Raw genomic sequence first — 18739 nt, 5'->3', positions numbered from 1 at the left:
TTAATGATTCAAATGGGAATATAACATACTGGATTTGGAAAGAGTAGGGAAATAACTGAACATGGGCTATTTCAAACAACAATATAACAAGCAAAAATATACATGTACCTCAAAAATATCTGCAGGAGATGCACAGCATGGGAAAGTCATGTCCTTAAAAAATAGGAAGAAATCCAGGAAAGACCTGACACATGGTCTAAGAGAGGAATCATCAGAAATGTGCAAAAGTACTGTTTGTCTATCATGGTATGCGTTTAGTGCACTGACAGTGTGTTAGCCAATGAGATCATTTCCAATTGCATCATTTCCTATAGCAACTGTTGACGAAATGTGCAAAACATGCTTCACTAAAGCCTCAGTGAAAAAGTCTCAGTGAAAGGGGGGTTCTGAAGAAGCCGATATTAAGGAAGGGAAACGTGGAGAAAGTGCTGAGGTGTGCCAAATTACACAAGAACTGGACTGAAAATCAGTGGCAAAAGTTCTTATGGAGTCATGAATCTAGTTTTGAAATTTCTTACTCAAATTGTCCGCAATATGTACAGAGGTAGTCAACAGAATGAATCTTCAGACATCTGTAATACAGAGGCTCTGTTTGGGGTTGCATTTCAACCAGTAGTCCTGGAGAGCTTGTACCATCAGAGATTAGTCCGCCAGCAAAAACATGCTGTCAGTGATTGGCCAAGAGAGTTTATGTTCTGAAGAATAAAAGTGGTCACACTACTGACTTTTAAGTTTGTTAGAAACGGTTTACCGTCCCATGTCTCTTTGTAGTTTTTTTTTTGTAGTGAGTCATCTGTCAAAAACAAAATCTTCACCATGTCACACTAACTTCCTGTTGCATCTTCTTCTTCAGTCATTTTAAAAGTACATGGGAGCGATAAAAGCGTCAACACCGCCATCAAATGGACAGGTTTTAAGCAGAAATTTATTGGAGTATAATTTAACCTGTAACATTTTGATGAAGACTCCATAATATGCAGAATTTGTTTCATGTTAAATGCACATTCTGTTTTTGGTTTTATTTTTTATGTTGTACAGAAGTACAATGTGTTAAACATGTAAATCAAGAAAACATACATATGTACAAAGAGTGAAAAAAGCAAAGTCAGCTCAATAAATTAAGACATTCAAACATTTGGGGAGCTTCAATAAAAAAGAGAAAATCAAGGCAACATGCAGTCCATTTCAGTGCAGCTGGTGTCAATCATGTCTGCTGTGTCATTCAATGAGATCCTAGAAAAAAGAGAACACAAAATGTATGTGTGAGAAAAATTACACCATCTGGAAAACATTATAAAACAGTGCTAAATAACATCTCGATGCATGCTTAATCATGCTGGTAAGGAAATCCCAAAAAGTTGATTCTGTTCATCCGGATGCAGACTCCTACTTCTTCAGTAGGAGTCTGAAGAAGAGACGAAGAGATCAATCAACCCTTTGGGAGTGCTAAATAACACTTACATCATCTGAGTCCTGTTGGCAGGCTGTGCTATTGCTGCTCGTGCCGCTTTCATGATCAGCTGCAGTGGAGTTTTCGTCGTCCTGGAGTCGAAGGTTGGAGAAACGATATATCGGTGTCCTGTATTTGGTTTATTTGAAGAGTTTCAGTCAGGTTTCAGAGCTCATCACAGCACAGAAACAGCTTTAGTGAAGGTTACAAATGATCTTCTTATGGCCTCTGACAGTGGACTCATCTCTGTGCTTGTCCTGCTAGACCTTAGTGCAGCATTCGATACTGTTGACCATAATATCCTATTAGAGCGATTAGAACATGCTGTAGGTATTACAGGTACTGCACTGCAGTGGTTTGTATCATATCTATCTAATAGACTCCAATTTGTGCATGTAAATGGAGAGTCCTCTTCACACACTGAGGTTAATTATGGAGTTCCACAGGGTTCAGTGCTAGGACCAATTCTGTTTACATTATACATGCTTCCCTTAGGCAGCATCATTAGAAGACATAGCATACATTTTCACTGCTATGCAGATGACACCCAGCTCTATCTGTCCATGAAGCCAGATAACACACACCAATTAGTTAAACTGCAGGAATGTCTTAAAGACATAAAGACCTGGATGGCCGCTAACTTTCTGCTTCTTAATTCAGATAAAACTGAGGTTATTGTACTCGGCCCTGAAAATCTTAGAAATATGGTATCTAACCAGATTCTTACTCTGGATGGCATTACCTTGGCCTCCAGTAACGCTGTGAGGAACCTTGGAGTCATTTTTGACCAGGACATGTCCTTCAACGCACATATTAAACAAATATGTAGGACTGCAACATCTCTAAAATTAGAAATATCCTGTCTCAGAGTGACGCTGAAAAACTAGTTCATGCATTTATTACTTCCAGGCTGGACTACTGTAATTCATTATTATCAGGATGTCCAAAAAACTCACTGAAAAGCCTTCAGCTAATCCAAAATGCTGCAGCAAGAGTCCTGACAGGGACTAGAAAGAGAGAGCATATTTCTCCTGTTTTGGCTTCCCTTCATTGGCTTCCTGTTAAATCCAGAATTGAATTCAAAATCCTGCTCCTCACATACAAGGTCTTAAATAATCAGGCCCCATCTTATCTTAATGACCTTGTAGTACCATATCACCCTATTAGAGCACTTCGCTCTCGCTCTGCAGGCCTACTTGTTGTTCCTAGAGTATTTAAAAGTAGAATGGGAGGCAGAGCCTTCAGTTTTCAGGCCCCTCTTCTGTGGAACCAGCTTCCAGTTTGGATTCGGGAGACAGACACTATCTCTACTTTTAAGATTAGGCTTAAAACTTTCCTTTTTGCTAAAGCATATAGTTAGGGCTGGACCAGGTGACCCTGAATCCTCCCTTAGTTATGCTGCAATAGACGTAGGCTGCCGGGGGATTCCCATGATGCATTGAGTTTTTCCTTTCCAGTCACCTTTCTCACTCACTATGTATTAATAGACCTCTCTGCATTGAATCATATCTGTTATTAACCTCTGTCTCTCTTCCACAGCATGTCTTTATCCTGTCTTCCTTCTCTCACCCCAACCGGTCGCAGCAGATGGCCGCCCCTCCCTGAGCCTGGTTCTGCCGGAGGTTTCTTCCTGTTAAAAGGGAGTTTTTCCTTCCCACTGTCGCCAAAGTGCTTGCTCATAGGGGGTCATATGATTGTTGGGTTTTTCTCTGTATCTATGAAGCGTCTTGAGGCGACTTTTGTTGTGATTTGGCGCTATATAAATAAAATTAAATTGAATTGAATTGAACTGTAGCAGACAGCAGGAGACCACCACGGTCAGAGCTTTCAGTGTGCTTAAATTTGAACATGCAGCAGATACCGTATGCGTGACTCACCTGTTTCTATAAATCACTCTCTTGACAACAATCACAGCAGAAACAATAGCTATGAGGACGATGATGACTGCTCCTGCACACACCAGGATCAACACCAGCTTTTCTCTCTGGAAAATACACGAAAAGGTTGATATTTATCCAAACAAAGACAATTTTATAAAATGAAGCAAAGACTGAAAGAGCACAATCAACCTACTGACCGGTGTGTCAAAGTGTGTGACTGAAGATGTGGACATTGCAGGAGGAGCAGGACTAGGTTTAATACCACAGGCTTTGACTGTCTGCTTTATGAGCTGAGGACTGAACCCACCCTCACACCTATCACTCGGGACCTTGCGGTACCTACAAAGACAAAAGGGAATAGAGTGAGATTTGCATGTGTGCATAAAGGTGGTGTTTCTCTTTGCTTTATGAAGGCAATTACCCTTCTGTCAGAAGCTCATCCTCCTCTCCATTCAAACAGAGCTCATAGGTTTTATTTGCAGCGTTTGGCTGTCTCACACACTCTGAGGTGTTAATGTGTCGATAGTAACCAAAGTCGCTGTAGTAAAGGAGAAAAAAAGAGTTTTAGTGCAACCACAAAATGCTTTTCTCTTCTTAAACTCTATATTTTGCAAGAAAATGGGTGCAGCAAATTTTTAAAAAATGTGCAAAGACACATGAAAATGCAGTACATAAGGAAAAAAAAACACAGTAATGCTGGGTTTTGGGCTGAAGCTATGTCTTTGGCTAAGAATGCAATTAAAATGTTTTAATTTTGTTTTAATTTTGTTGTCTGTTATGTGCAGACACAGCATCCCTTGAGTTAGCTGCCTTTTTTGTGCTTGAGTGATTCACACGTTTCCCAGACAGAGCAGCATTATGCTTTACACACCGTAAGAACACTGGTCTCTCTTGGTCGCTTGCTGCAAAAAGAAGTTCATGATCGTCTGCTTTCTCATCCTTGGCAAGGAAAGCACTCAGGTCACACTTGCCATTGCTACACTCTCATTTAAAAGCCACAGCCATTAACTAGAGGCCAAAAGTGGAACAATGCTGCCTTTCTTCATTAAAAAGGAAAACAAGCAAACAAACAGAAAAAGTAAATGCAAAACAAAAAGCTGATCTTGAACTTCTGAGATGTAAGCAAAGGCCTCAGAATTTCGAATCATTGTACAGCTAAGATAAAGTAATATATTATTATTTATTGTGCAAAAGTCTTGATTAAGCTCTTGTTTATTTTTATTTTTTTAGGAAAATGGGAAATAGAGTTTGTACACTCTGGCGAGGTTGAAAGTCAGTATTTAGTAAGACCAGTGATGGGACTAACGGCGTTACTTTTTTCAGTAACGAGTAATCTAGCTAATTACTATTTCTATCGTTACAACGCTGTTACTGTTACTAACAAGAAAATGTGATGCGGTTGCGTTACTATTTTTCAACAAACAGATGGCTGAAGCTGTGTTCAGCTTACTCCACCTTATATCAGTTGCATTGAAGAAGCTGACTATGCGCTACAGCTTTCAGCAGCTGCACTCGGCAATCACTTTCTGGCAGACAATCACTTTTTGGCACAACACCTGGAGCTAAGGGGGCAAAACAATCGCATGAGTGCTGCTGTTTGACTGAGGAAGAATAAAGTAGTCGTGGTAAGCCAATCACATGACCAATTTAAGATGACAAAGCAACAAGGTGATATATACCAGTTTTCAAATTGTGTTTATAGACCACGTAAAACCAGAGTCATGATAAACAACATATACTCGGTGTTTTTTCCTGAATACTTTTGTCACGTTTACTATCTAAGGACAGCGCTAGCAAGCACTCTCTGCTTATGACCACAAAATAAAAAAACAAAACAAAAAACAACAGCAAAAACCAGCCCGTTCATGTTAGTGGAAAAATGCACCATGTCGACCAATCAAAAAATGATATGGACAACATGACATGTGGTTGTTTAGGAAGACGGGATAGTTTTAGGAGTGAGAGAGAGAGAAAGAGAGAGAGAGAAAGACAGTAGAAAAAGAGAGAACGCAAGTTTTGAGATGTGTGACGTTTAGCATGTTTGGAGTGTGTAGTTAATGTGTTTTCTTGTGTAGTTAGTGTGTAGTGTTGTGGGTAGTTTTGTGTTGTGTATCAGAACAATGAGATGACTGCTGTCTCCAGGTAAAAAAACAGGAGCAGTGATACACCTGCTGCTGTCAGACCTGCAGGTATCAGGCTGTGATGCTCTCCTTTATAGTGGACAGGAATTATTGTTTTGGAGTGGCACAAATAATTTGCGTGGCATCTTATTGAATGCAGAAAAGCTGATTGTTATGTAAATAATTTGAAATGTTGTTGTTTTTTTTTAAGGTAAAAGGTAAAATTGACAATTTATATTTGCATTTAAAGTTATGAAATATGATTCAATAAACATGTCTGTGGTTGTTACAGTAAAAAAAAATATAACTTTTTCTACTCGGATTTTATGTTTTTTGTCTGATTTTAGATCAATTGTGTTAATACAGTATGTCAAAATGAAAACATAACTGTAAATTCAGACACGTAAGGTTGTGCTGAAAAGGATGATACCAAACAAGGCAAAGTAAATAGTTTTTAAAGGTGAAATGTAGAGGGAAAATCAAAAGTAGTTAAAAATGGCCAATTATACCCTGGACCCCAGAGGGTTAAACTTTTTTTTAAGTAACGCAATAGTTACTTTTCAAGTAATTAATTACTTTTAAAATCTTGCAACTCAGTTACTAACTCAGTTACTTTTTTGAAGAAGTAACAAGTAACTATAATTAATTACTTTTTCAAAGTAACTTGCCCAACACTGAGTAAAACCATCTATAGTCTTCAACAGAGCCTGTACTCTCTTCAGCAAGCCTTCTTCTAATTCCTTTAAGTTGTTTTCAGGAATAAATCTCCAGGCTCCTTGAAAGACATTCAAAGCTCTTTGGATGTTTCTGCCTTTTGTTCCATTCTCCTTTAAGATTATCTTACACTGCTCCAATAATACTGAGGTCTGGGCTCTGGGAAGACCAATCCATGACTGATAGTGTTCCATTGTGTGTTCTTCCATCCTGGTATGCTTTTACTGCATTCACTGTGTGCTTTGGATCACTGACATGGTGAATATTTAAGCCACTGGCAATCAAATACTTTCCTCGCCCTAAACCATGACAGAGCATCCACTGTGCTTTACAGATGGCTTTAGACAATCACTGTTGTACCTTTCCTGATCTCATCCATACATACTGATGACATCTTGAACCAATAATTTCAAATTAAGACTCATCACTCCATAAGACCTGGTACCACTGATTTTCAGTTCAGTTCTTGTGTAACTTAGCGTACCTCAGCCACACTTCCACTGAGCCCATTTCTGGCCACGCCAAACAGTGAGTCTGTTTTTAAATACTCAGTCCCAGAGTCCAATATAATGTACCTGAGAGATACTTCTTAAGAACATGATGTTCATATACTGTCCATCTATACTGTAGATAGTATTTTTTTAAAGTTTTTCCATGACTTCTTTTGAAACCTGCCCACTTTCATCACATCATTAAGTGGCTTAAAAAATGGTCAAATAGTGACGGGAAATGAGTGGAAAAGTGGCCAGTGTGCAAAGACAAACTTTAGAAGACCTTCAGAAAGCCTTGAGAACTATTGCTCAAGGTCATTAAAAACAAAGAGGGGAAAAAGAAAAGAGTCTGGCTCACTGGAAGCAAAATGTAATGAAATGAAAGGTTTTTACAATAATATGTAGTACGTTACAGGACCATTTAAAAACAAAACAATCCAACATACCACAAGAAATCTTCTCTGGTGCACAGACAAGGGCTTTGCTTTTTCATCACCACAAAGCTTCGCCCATTTCGGCATAGAGATTGCTTCTTTAACCTCCTGTAGGTCTCCTTAACACCCAGGACACATCCATTTCTTTTCGAGTCCCCTCCTTCTGTTGAATGAGCCAACCACTCTTCATAGTCGTTGTCATTACCTGATGAAGGCAGTGATGACCTATTTAACTGTCACTAACAATCCTTTTAAAAAATGCAGGTTTAACAAAACCAAACCTAGAATGTAAATAAAGCAGTTTTAGGCAATGTTAGTCAAACTAGTGACGCATAAGTCTGTCCCAACACTTACGTCACTTACATAAGATTACTAATGCAAGTGCAAAACAGCATCTGCAATACAACTAGGCAAAATGCCACAGGGGAAATATCGAAAGTCCCGGGAAAGTATCTATCTTTTCACCACCAGATAAAAGGGTGTGGTTTAATTACAGCATCTCACACAAATTGTAGAGGAGAAAACAAAAAAAAAAAATGCAAACAGGTCTGTTTTCTTCTTCAAATCTGCGTCATAAACAGAGGTAAAACAAGCGGGATGTGTTTTTACAGGTTTTTAGAGGTTGTGGAAAATCCCTGCTTCTGCAGTCGGAAAACAGCTAATACAACTCACATGAACCTACCACCAGGTGGCAACATGCCATAGAAACCAGTGAAGAGCAAAGAGTGCACAGTAGTCGTAGATGTTATTAGACTTACATTCTCTGGTAATGAGACTCTGGAAATCAATGGTGACTGCTACCCACATGGGCTGGCCGTCTTCCTCGGGCCGGAAGCCCCACACACTGACGGTCATGGCGTTGGTCCCCGGCTCAGATGCCAAGCCTGCAAAGAAGAAGGGCTGATCCGTAAAGTTATACAGCTTCCAGCACTGACCCTCATCCGTGGAGAATCTGGTGGTGAAAAACAGTAGAAAAAGAGAAAACTTTAAATATAAGAAAACACTTCCTGTCACTTCCCTGTGGTCTTTAAATGAGAATAAAGTACTTGATAGTCTTGACTTGTCCTTCACGATGGGCCTCCACAGCCACAATTAGACCCCCAGAGTCCAATATAGTGTAGTGATGAGGACCCCTCAGCGTCCCCCTCCAGTTATAACCTCCATCTGAGGAAACAAACACGTCGGGGTTCTGCGATGATGACAGAGAATCACCCACGCTGCCTGTTAAAAACAGGAAATCATCTATAAGTGTGCATTTTACACAGTATTTGGACAATGGTTTGGACTGAAGCACTGAAAGTAATTACAAATTAATTACCATGCGCAATAACCAGACCAACAGCAGCCGGCTCAGACAGGGTCACCATGGGAACTATATGGTTATTACGACTGTGTTCCCCATGTATATGGAGATTGCACTGGCAAAAGAAAAAAAAAAGATCAAAATGAAAACACATACATACAGACAGATAAATAAAAAAATGTTCTATGTAACATACACTCTTGATCTTGTCTCCACAATTTATGTTCTCGGGTTTTTTAAGCGGTCTCCACGTCCCTCCTCTGTTGAATGAAATGACAGATTTTATACGGCCATCTGAAAGAAAAACAAAGTATTCCGGTCAATACTCAGTAAGTTCAATCAGGATTTTAGATATAACTCTCATTATGCAACTCATGGCTGTTTATTGAAAGATCGAATGATTTGCTTTTAGGCTACTCTAAAAAAAAACAAAAGAAAAGACTGAGCTTCTGTTCCTATGGGATGATTTTAGAAGTCTCACAGCCTGGCTTTTGTGCTCTGCTCAACAATGCTGAGGCCATGCATGTGCCATGACAACCTCTCTGTAAAGTTTAATAAGTTTTCCTACTAATTTCTTTCTTTCTTTTGTAGCTTTTATGAGCAGGGTGGAGTCCACCTGCTCCGGGTGTTACAAACCAGGATCTTTGTCTTTGTTTTTTCTTCACGTCAGCAATCAGCTCCTTAGTTTCGTTAATGTTGGGTAATATTTTGTTCTCTTAGCACCGCACTGCAGTATTGCTGATGACAGTTGTGTTCTCTTCTATCAGACAATGATGTTATTGGTTGAGCACTAAATTGAAAGTGGCATGACAGCCTGTCCAATCTCCTCAATTCAACCACTTATAACTCATAAAGTGTCACAAAACAGACAACTGGGGGCTACATTTTGGGGGTTGGAATCAAAAGCTTTTGGCTTAAAGCCATTTTTTACAGGAGTTATGTACGAAAAGCTACGAGACAGAAGATGCATACAATACCTGTATGGAGAATCTTACCAACGTCTAGCTTATTAGTGAGGTACACTCCTCTCAGTGAAGTAATGTTGGTGAAGTCACTCTTTCGATGTCCATCAAACAGGTGGCGCTCTAGAGATTTGGAGAACAAGATCCCACGGTCGTCTGAGGTGTACATGGTCCCAAAGAAGGTGTCTGAAATAAAACGGAAAGCACGAATGTATCTCGCAAAATTACAACACATTTTAACCTCTCCTATGTAAAGAGTTGAATTTTTGCAGAAGTCTCAAGCCACTACTCATGTCTTTATATTTTGCTAGAAAAATAGTACGTCAATGCAGTTACTTATTGAAACATGTGCAAAAAACCCCCCAAAAAAACAAGTTCTAGCACATTTGAAAGCCAATACTGCAATAATGTTGTTGTCTGGACTCTAAGGAGGTTAAACCAAGGCTGATAGTGTTAAAAGCATTGATTAATACCTTGAGTTAGGTGCTATTCTTGTGCCTGAATAATTCAGAGGCCAGTGTTAAGTGACTTAACAAAATAAATTATAATAATAATAAAACATTTCTCCATCACCTGAGGGAGGTGATGGGGACATGTTAAGCTTTTGAATGTGTGTCCTCGTGTGTGCATGTGTATTTGTGTTACACCCCGATGCCAAGATATGCTTATCAGCTTTTGCAGTGAAACCTAAGTCTTCCTCGTTTCAGCCAGCAAAAGACAAAGTCACCCCACACCACCCATGCACCACTGTCTCAAGCAGGTGTGAGCCAAAAATTGTATTATACTAAAAAGAGAATAAAATTCCTTCCAATTGAATGAGGAAGGAAAAGAAAGGGCACGAGTTGGAGAGGGAGATAAAAACAGAGATGGAAAGGAACAAAGCCATGAGATCTAGACTTGCATGGACAAACACACACTCAGTATTATGGACTGATTTGTCAGCAAGTCCAAGAACTTGTTAAACCAGTCTTGTCTTTTCAGTTGAAGTTTTCCATTTCAACAGAAAAAAAAACTGATATGCTGTGAGGACACGTTCGCAAATATGTGTCAGTCATAGGGTTAATTTTTATAGATGTGGCTTTTTGAATGGAAAACATTTCCAAAGATATTAAAAGGTCCCATTTGCGGGTTTATGTATGTCTGATACCTCCCGGGTTGTCCACGTGCAGGAAGAGCATATCCTCATCTCCATCCAGGATGGAATAAAACTGCAAACAGAGACACATATGAAAATCGAGAGCAGACGTGAAAAAACACGCACACACAAAAGAGATGACTCGTTCAATTTTTTGCTATAAATCTTGTCTAATCTTCTTGAGACAGAATGTGTGTTTGTGCTGTCAACAAGATGTGTGGGTGTTTCATCAGAGCAGGTGTGTGTTCAGCTGGTGTTGAAAGGGAAAATGTTGCCACCGATGTTTTTTCTGCATATCAACCAACTTCCTTAGTATGAATGAAGTCTCTGCATTTATCTTTAATGTTCCCCACCCATAAACCTGACACAAAGACAAACGGAGCGGTGCGATAAACATCTCAATTATCATTTAAAGAAAATTTGTTATAAGTGCCGATTCAATTCAATTTAAAGCTACTGTGTTGTGCTGGGAGGGAAAGGGTAGAACCACATCTTGCTTATTAATAACTTACTAAGAACTAAGAGCAGTAAAAATACTATATCTTTGAAGGGTCAGTGATATGTGCTGATAAAAAAAGCAGACAAATGGCTGTGCACTGTAGTGGAAGGTTACATTTCGGTGTTGACTAGACAATCTGTTTTTAAATACTTAGTGCAGGAGGGGATTAATAATGAGGGCAAAAACTGATGATGTGTGGAGTTCACACATCATCAGCTTTTGCCCTCAGGCAATTCTGATGAATTTACCTACAGTACATTAATTAGATCTGAAAAAATTCCTGAATCGACCTACAGCAAATTCACCAGACTTGCCTGAGGGAACACATCATCAGCTTTTGCCCTCAGACAAATGTGATGAATCTACTGGAGATTCATCAGAAAGCGAAAACATTGCTGTACATTCATCAGATTTGCCTGAGGGCAAAAGCTGATGGTGTGTGGAGTCGAGTGACTCCAAAAATCATCAGCCATACTTTTGATTTCATTTTCAGCCTGTTACTGCACTACCGTGTTGGGCGACCCTTGAGAAACTGCCCTAATTTTGGTAATATATTTTGGTACCAACACCAAAACATTATTAACATATTAGACTGTTTTCATTAAGAGAGTGCTATAATATGCTTTGCATTACCTCAAAATCTCCCAGTTTGATTAGTTTAAAGTAACTCTTTAGTACTTGAAAATACTAATAAGCTCTACTACCACTTCCACAGTGTTCACTGTGATTCTAATGAAGTCTCATACTGTTTGTAGCCTCCCAAGAGGTTTTTTGGCTACATTGTACATAATGTTGCTGTTATCAAAACAATTTATGAGTTCTGTCCCACAGTTGCTTTTTTTAAGTGCTCTCAGCCGCCCACGTGATTCCCATATACAGCAAATGGATCCACATGTGTGGTTTGGCACAGATTCCACTTTTATCCAGAGTCTGGATCAGATCTAGGAATACACTACTTGTGAGGCTGAGCTTGTTTCTTCTCCCAGAACTGAACAAGTTAATTTTACCGTGTAAGGTGAATGTGTTAACCTCTACACTACAGAGGTGCATCTGTATTGTATTTAATATAGACATGAAATTATATACAGAGGGTGGAGTATAGAAATGTTAACAACACTAAAGCCAAGGAAATCTGCACAGGCTCTTGGATTTTACTTCATGCTATGCTGGCCTAAAGAGAGAGACCACTGGGAATCTGCACAAAGATAAATATTAAACACTTTTGACTCTGAATCAAACAAAGCTGCTCTAGTAGAGCCCAAGATTAAAAATGGAGCTGAATTCTTGCAGAACAGATCCTCTTTTAGTTTGAATGATAAGTAAGCACGATCTGTCTGTGTACATCCTTGGTCGTCTCGGTCATGGTAATCTTAAGCACTTAAAATAAAGTAAACTTGACTTCTTCTTGTTTGTGAAAACGTTTTGCCGCTCATCCAAGAGACTTCTTTAATTCTAAAAACTGATGAGTTAGATCATCGCCTTGGAGGTTGTCCCAAGAGTTACTGACTGGCTGCATGAGGGTATGAGGGTCACGTGAGGTAAGGAGTGAAGCTAGGCTGTCAGAAGAAGTCAAGTTTACTTTATTTTAAGCGCTTAAGAAGTAATCAAGATCATACATTTGACTGCCTCGTGCTACAGTTACATTTTGAATACTACCAAACATAATTGGTTCAATTCCCAGACCTACCTGTAGAATATTAGATGTTGTTGCTAACACACTCAACAGAAATGATGGTTGATATTTTCTCTCACCTGCTCAGTGGATGCAGAAGGCAGGAGTGCTTGACTGAAAGTATCTCCTTGGTCTGATGAGAAATACATCACACGAGGAGATCTCTAGGAGAAAAATAATGCATGACTATATAGATGGAATATATACTACTCGATAGACCGAAGTGTATAAATAATGATCCAGCCATCTTACCGGGTCTTCCATAACGGAGAAGAAGAGAAACGCTCCTATGTAACCAAAACTGTAGATGTCCTCATGGATTATGGTGAAGGTCTTCCCCAGGTCCTTTGTTCTTTTCAGGATTAAATCTCCCCTCTCCTCTGCCTCAACTGTATCGGCAAATGACAATAATAACACGAATAAGTTCAATAAGAAATGTGCACTTGCCTTAAACACATTTAAGCTCATTGCTCATCCGGATAAAGCATGCACCCTCACAAGCACTAAATGTTTTGAGTGAAAAAAAGTACTTATATTTATTTTGAGCTTGTGAAATTAGGCTCTGATGTACACAAGAGTAGTGATCTGACGGATAAGTGAAAGTTGTCTGGTTTGATCCTAGAAGGAGATGTAGATCCTTTTGGGGTTGTGTCAAGAAGGACATTCAGTGTAAAAATCCACCAAATCAAAAGCTGTGGAGGGTAAGGCAATAGTGTTTTCTCATGTAGCTGTCTAAGAATAAGCGCTGCTCTACTAATGGATTTAGTCATCTTAGCAATTATAAATCAAACTTAATCTCAATACACTATACTCTACCCCTCAGTTCCTCACACAACTTGGTAATTTATTTAGTTGTTTTGCAATGTGCTTATAGCATGTCAGTTTTGAGCTTCTTCAGCTGCTTTATTGTTTTATTGTACTTTAATAGTTTTTATGCCGCCCCATAATCAAAGGATTTTTTCCTGTGGGATGATAAAGATTTTAACTTGGCTGCAAAAGCCATAAAGATGCAGATTAGATTAAACATTAAAAGCAGAATTCTTATGACTATGCAAACCCTGTTACACACAAAATAAAAACATATATACACACTAGAATACAGACAAGCCTGTATTACAAAGTGTCTGATCTTTAAATTGCACCAGTTTTACAAAACCCTTTAACAGCTTTACAGGTTCTTACCTGCATCTACTTGACTGCAGCTGAAGAACAAATTTATGCCAGCTCCCCTGATGGAAAGTGGAAGGAAAAAAATTACAAACACCTCAAAATGTCACAATTTTAATAGGTCCTGTTTCTTTTTAAACAAGCATTTATTGCTTCAGAAAAACCTTGCTCATATCATCTCAGTTTATTCAAAGTCCCACATGTTACGCATGTCATTATACATTTTCCAGTGCTGTTACTATATTTGTGCCACAGAGCTATCACTGTTTGATATAATGAATAACTCTTTTTCCTTCTTTATTCTCACCATGAGAAAGAATGCACTCCATCGTGAACTTTTGTCCACCAGGCCCCAAAGTCCAGAGAAAGCCAAAGACCGCCCTGAAAGTCAGGAAACAGAGCAATGTTTACACATTAAGGAGTGTTCCTGATGTGTGTTTGTGTGGATGATAAACATGTGTGTCTGTGTGATAGCCAGGAATATTAAACAAAGCAACGGAAACCACTAAGGGACTTTAAAAGTTCAACAGACTCACATCAATGCTGAGGGCCACAAGATAGTCAGGGTTGAGGAAGTGGTACACGATTGGCTGCGCCAGGTGAAAGGGCAGTTGGATGAACTTGAAGGTTGCACCAGCATCCGTGGAGGTGAAGATAATCCCACCTGGGTTGTTAAGCACCGGTGTGTCGGCTGTTAAAATCACCTGTCAGTGAAAATCAATGGAAAACTGCTCAGAGGTGGAAATTTGAGAAAGAATTTTAGCTTCATCAATAACTTTTTGTAGTTTCGTGCAGAATTGTCTGCTTAAAATTCAGTGCATGCAAGCTCTGTACTAGTGATTTCAAGAAAGAAAGAAGAAAACCATCCACTTTCTCAGCTAAAGATTCTGCTTGCATAGCTCCGTGCAATATAATCAGTCTGTGAACAAAACTGTAAGAACACTAGTGGGTAAGACTCAAGCTGATTAGATGTCAGCATACAAGATATTTTCACACCTTCATGTCAAAACATCACAAGGTCCACAGCCAAACATGCAATGCAGTTTACCATCACTAACTGCTCTTTCATTGCACACCCACAGAAAAGTGTTAGTAAGAGTGTAAAATAGTGCTACTTACAGAGATCCCAGGTCCAACACTGACTCCAAATTCCTCCTTAATAAAGGTGTGGTTGATGCTCTGAGAAATGTCATGAAAAGATTTGCCATAATCCGTGCTGATGAGAGAGGAAAGATGGTTACGTTTTGATTGAGGTGCCCACGGTAGCTGCTGATCAGATTCTAACTCACCTTCTGTAAAGTCGTGAGGAGCCTCCTTCATTTAAAGGATGAACTGGACCACTGATTGTTGACAGCACCAAGACCACCTATCAAATGAAGAAATATAGTTACAACTTTAAACACTGGGTTAAAAAGTCACAGTTAGATTAAGACGATCCACTCTAGCACACCTTAATTTGGCTTTTATTTTAAACCAGCATGTTGTCTAACATGTCTCTTAAAGCGCAAAAACCTGGTCAAATCTGTGCTTTCATTCTACAAACAAATCCTTAAAGTATAAGATGGAAAGCTCAGAGATTGTGACCACTGTAAGAGCTAATGAAATGTAGGTTTTTCTTATTTTTTCCTTAACACTTCATTACTATATTCCAGTTGTCACTGACAGAACTAGTAAGATAAGGATAAAACCAGGGGTATTGTGAAATGACATACCCACGGATATTAAAGAATGAGGAGAATTTGCTGTGTTTAAAATCAGCCTCAATTATACTTAATTCATTATCGTATATTGATGCATATTTGTGTGTTGTGGCACTTTTTTTCCTTTACAAACTCTACATTGAATTCTATTGTGCCCCTGTGACATGTAAGAGGCTATATGCAATAAGCTTTCTGTATAAGAAGCTACTCACCCCTGTATCATCACCAACCCATGTGAGAATTACGTAGGAACCATCATCACCATTAAAACCTGTCTAAAGAGAGAGGAGAAAAACTCACACATCACAAAAACAGGCCTAACAAGCTAAATTAGATCTCTTCTCACAATTTCCTGTAATTTTCCCAATAATACTCTTTGCCAAATGAGTATACGGGCTTACATTACTATACGTGTTTATATTACTTTCACTTGGTTGAGAAACCCTGTTAAGAATTGCAAAACACAAATAAAAACGGGTACCAACTTCAAAGTCCTGGAATCTCCTCCTTTACATTAAATAAAAGGCACGACGGACATTGCACCTGCCTATATTGAGCAAGCTGCAGCTCACCTCGTGTGTGTTATCATCCAGAACCTCGTGTTCGGCGGGGGTGAGAAGGAGCCGACAAGAGGTGAAGGGAGGACCATGTGAAGGCTTGGAAAGGCCTGGGGAGCTGCTGGCATCCCTCCTGGGGCGACGGCGCATTTGGTCCTGGCTCTCACTATGCTGAGTCCGGCGGAAAGTCAGCGTCTTTCCCTCCTTGATTCTGCATTCAACTCTCATAAGAAGAACGACGGACATCCCCAAAAGCATCAAATGTCTCCAGATCATGTCGACAGTGATGTGACTGCAATGAAAAAAAAAAAAGAGTCCCACTGACCGATATGCCTGGCAATAATGACTCACTTTTGTTGTACTCTAAAGGTAAGTGGGTGTGGGAAGTGCTTGGACGGGTCATTAACATAAAAAGTGCTGCGCTAAGTGGCACTTCCACCACCAGCAGGTGCTTCTGCCCGCATCCTGGTGACCTAACTGCAGGGAGAAAAAAGTTTGGGGGAGTTTGTCTTAAAACAACAGATTAATTCGTGATTCGTTCACTTATCGTCAATATATTAACAAATGAATTAGCAACAACAAAAAACAACTGGAATTCACATTTACAGAAGTTAAGGACAGCTTCAAAAGAAAAGTTCTGGCAAGCTTTGAAAGAAATAAGAGACGTTAATGTGACATAAAATCGCAGTAGTATGGGCAGGTTAACGCAAGAGGTCGACATGTATTCACTTGTGTTGCTTTCAGATGTGTAGAATAGAATAGAATAATCCTTTAATTGTCCCACAAGGGGAAATTTGGTTGAAACAGCAGCCAGAAAGACACATATACAAACAAACAGTACACAGGACACATAACAGAAACATACACAATTCTTTCTTACATATTTACATGTATGAACATGATAGGCTATGCTGGCAAAATACCTCAGGGAATTATGGCTATGATTCATCTAGTTAAGTTGTTACGACCTCATAGTCATGTCCTGAACAAGTCAGATCTAAGGAATCAGAGGGCTGGGTTTTTTTGGCCGGGGGGCGGTGCCACACAATTACACAGGTGCTTTCACCGCGGGGTGAAAGCAGCTGTAACAGGCTTTCCCTTTGGAATACCTTTTTATTTCCAAGACACCATGTGAACTATTACAGGAACTTTCATCTTAACAGATATAGAAAGTGAATTAATACATAGTTTCAATTAGGATTAAAGGTAAAGAAAATTAATTAGAATGGTGCTGTATGCATTTAAGGGTAGGAAACCGAAACCACTGAAGTGGTAAAACAAGATATCTAATAATTTGTGAGAACTGAAGTGTGGCACATTAGTTAAAAACACAAAACATAATCTTATGATGAGTCACCTCTAATGACTTGGTTTTAGGTACAACTACAACCCTTATAATGAAAAAGCACTCGAGATATTGGAAAACTGACAGCAATAAGTATGGGCGCCACCAATGGGTGGTCAGTGGGGGGCTCTGGCCACCCACCCAAAATTTGCTTTGTGGGAGAGTGAATCTTAATCTGCTTCAGCCTAGCTTTGCTGAAAATCTAAAGCGATGGCTGGACTTCCAGTCAATCAATCAGTTAAAACTGATTATTATGGATTTCAAAATCTTCTTCGCTTTTCATATGTGCCTATTTTCAGTGATATCAACTTTAATAGCGGGGAATTAACTAAGCTTATGATTTTTTTTCTTTCTCTCATTTTTGCCATTTTCAAGTAACGTATATTTGATATCAGCATAATAAAACTGGAAATTCAGTTTTTGGTGTGCCACCCCAATAACATTAGAGAACCATCCCACTGCTGATATGATGAATGAGCTTCTTAAGACACTTGGCAAGGAACTTATCTCTGCAGGGGGACTATTGTAATTCGTTGTTATCAGCTCGCTCTAAAAGCTCCCAGTTCAGATTCAGGCGATAGAAACTCTCTACTTTACAATAAGGCTTAATATTTTTTTTAATGTTAAAGCCTATAGTTAAGGCTTGATCAGATGTTCCTGAATGCTGCCTTAATTATTGCTATAGTAGGTTTGGATTGCTGAGGGCTTCCCAATGATGCACTAAGTGTTTGCACTTCAGTCTTATCTCTTCTTTCTATGCATGTTTATACAACACAATATTTAATCATTAGCAATTATTTCACACTGCCTCTCTTTCCTGTAGTGTGTCTTTTGTCCTCCCTCTCTTGTCTTTACGGAAGGTGGATTCCTCTCCCTGAGCCTGCTTTTCCTGAAGATTTCTTCCTGATAATAGGGATAAAACATTTTCATTCCTACTATCGCCAAATGCTTGCTGAAATGGAGTTTTGTGATTGCTGGAGTTTCTTTCTAATATTGTAGCTTAATGTACCTTACAATATAATGTGCCTTTAGGAAAAAGTTGTTATGAATTAGCGCTATGTAAATAAAATTGAATTGAACTGAGTGGCATGTTCCACCTGAAGGAGGTCCCTGGGCAGACGCATGGCATGCTGGAGAGATTATATCTCTCTGCTGGCCTGGGAAGGCCTCAGTTTTCCTCTGAGAGAGGTGTGGGCTTTGCTGCTTAGGCTGCTGCTCTCGTGGCCTGTCCCATGAAAAGTGGAAGAAAATGGTTGGATGAATGAACTGAATTCTATAATAGGTAGAATAATACATGGTTCCAATTAGGT

The 18739-nt window shown here is 39.3% G+C and overlaps 1 protein-coding gene across 1 annotated transcript; it reads right to left on the bottom strand.

Annotated features, from left to right (window-relative positions):
* Window positions 1-2: 2 nt before the first annotated feature.
* On the bottom strand, window positions 3-16691 carry si:dkey-159a18.1 (sortilin). Its single transcript, XM_014336123.2, has 21 exons — window positions 16100-16691; window positions 15740-15802; window positions 15117-15193; window positions 14947-15043; window positions 14364-14531; window positions 14135-14208; window positions 13843-13889; window positions 12913-13049; window positions 12741-12824; window positions 10502-10562; window positions 9388-9540; window positions 8589-8686; window positions 8408-8507; window positions 8136-8310; window positions 7848-8041; window positions 7102-7294; window positions 3752-3868; window positions 3528-3669; window positions 3328-3434; window positions 1462-1579; window positions 3-1233 (listed from the first exon to the last, which is right to left on the bottom strand). The coding sequence occupies exons 1-21, from the start codon at window positions 16358-16360 to the stop codon at window positions 1219-1221; spliced, it is 2481 nt and encodes an 826-aa protein (XP_014191609.1). The 5' UTR covers window positions 16361-16691; the 3' UTR covers window positions 3-1218.
* Window positions 16692-18739: the final 2048 nt, after the last annotated feature.

The sequence above is a fragment of the Haplochromis burtoni genome, unplaced genomic scaffold (genome assembly GCF_018398535.1).
Source record: "Haplochromis burtoni strain Fernald_Lab_line unplaced genomic scaffold, NCSU_Asbu1 Contig_131, whole genome shotgun sequence".
NCBI lineage: Eukaryota > Metazoa > Chordata > Actinopteri > Cichliformes > Cichlidae > Haplochromis > Haplochromis burtoni.
This window is presented reverse-complemented; position numbering and strand designations above follow the sequence as displayed.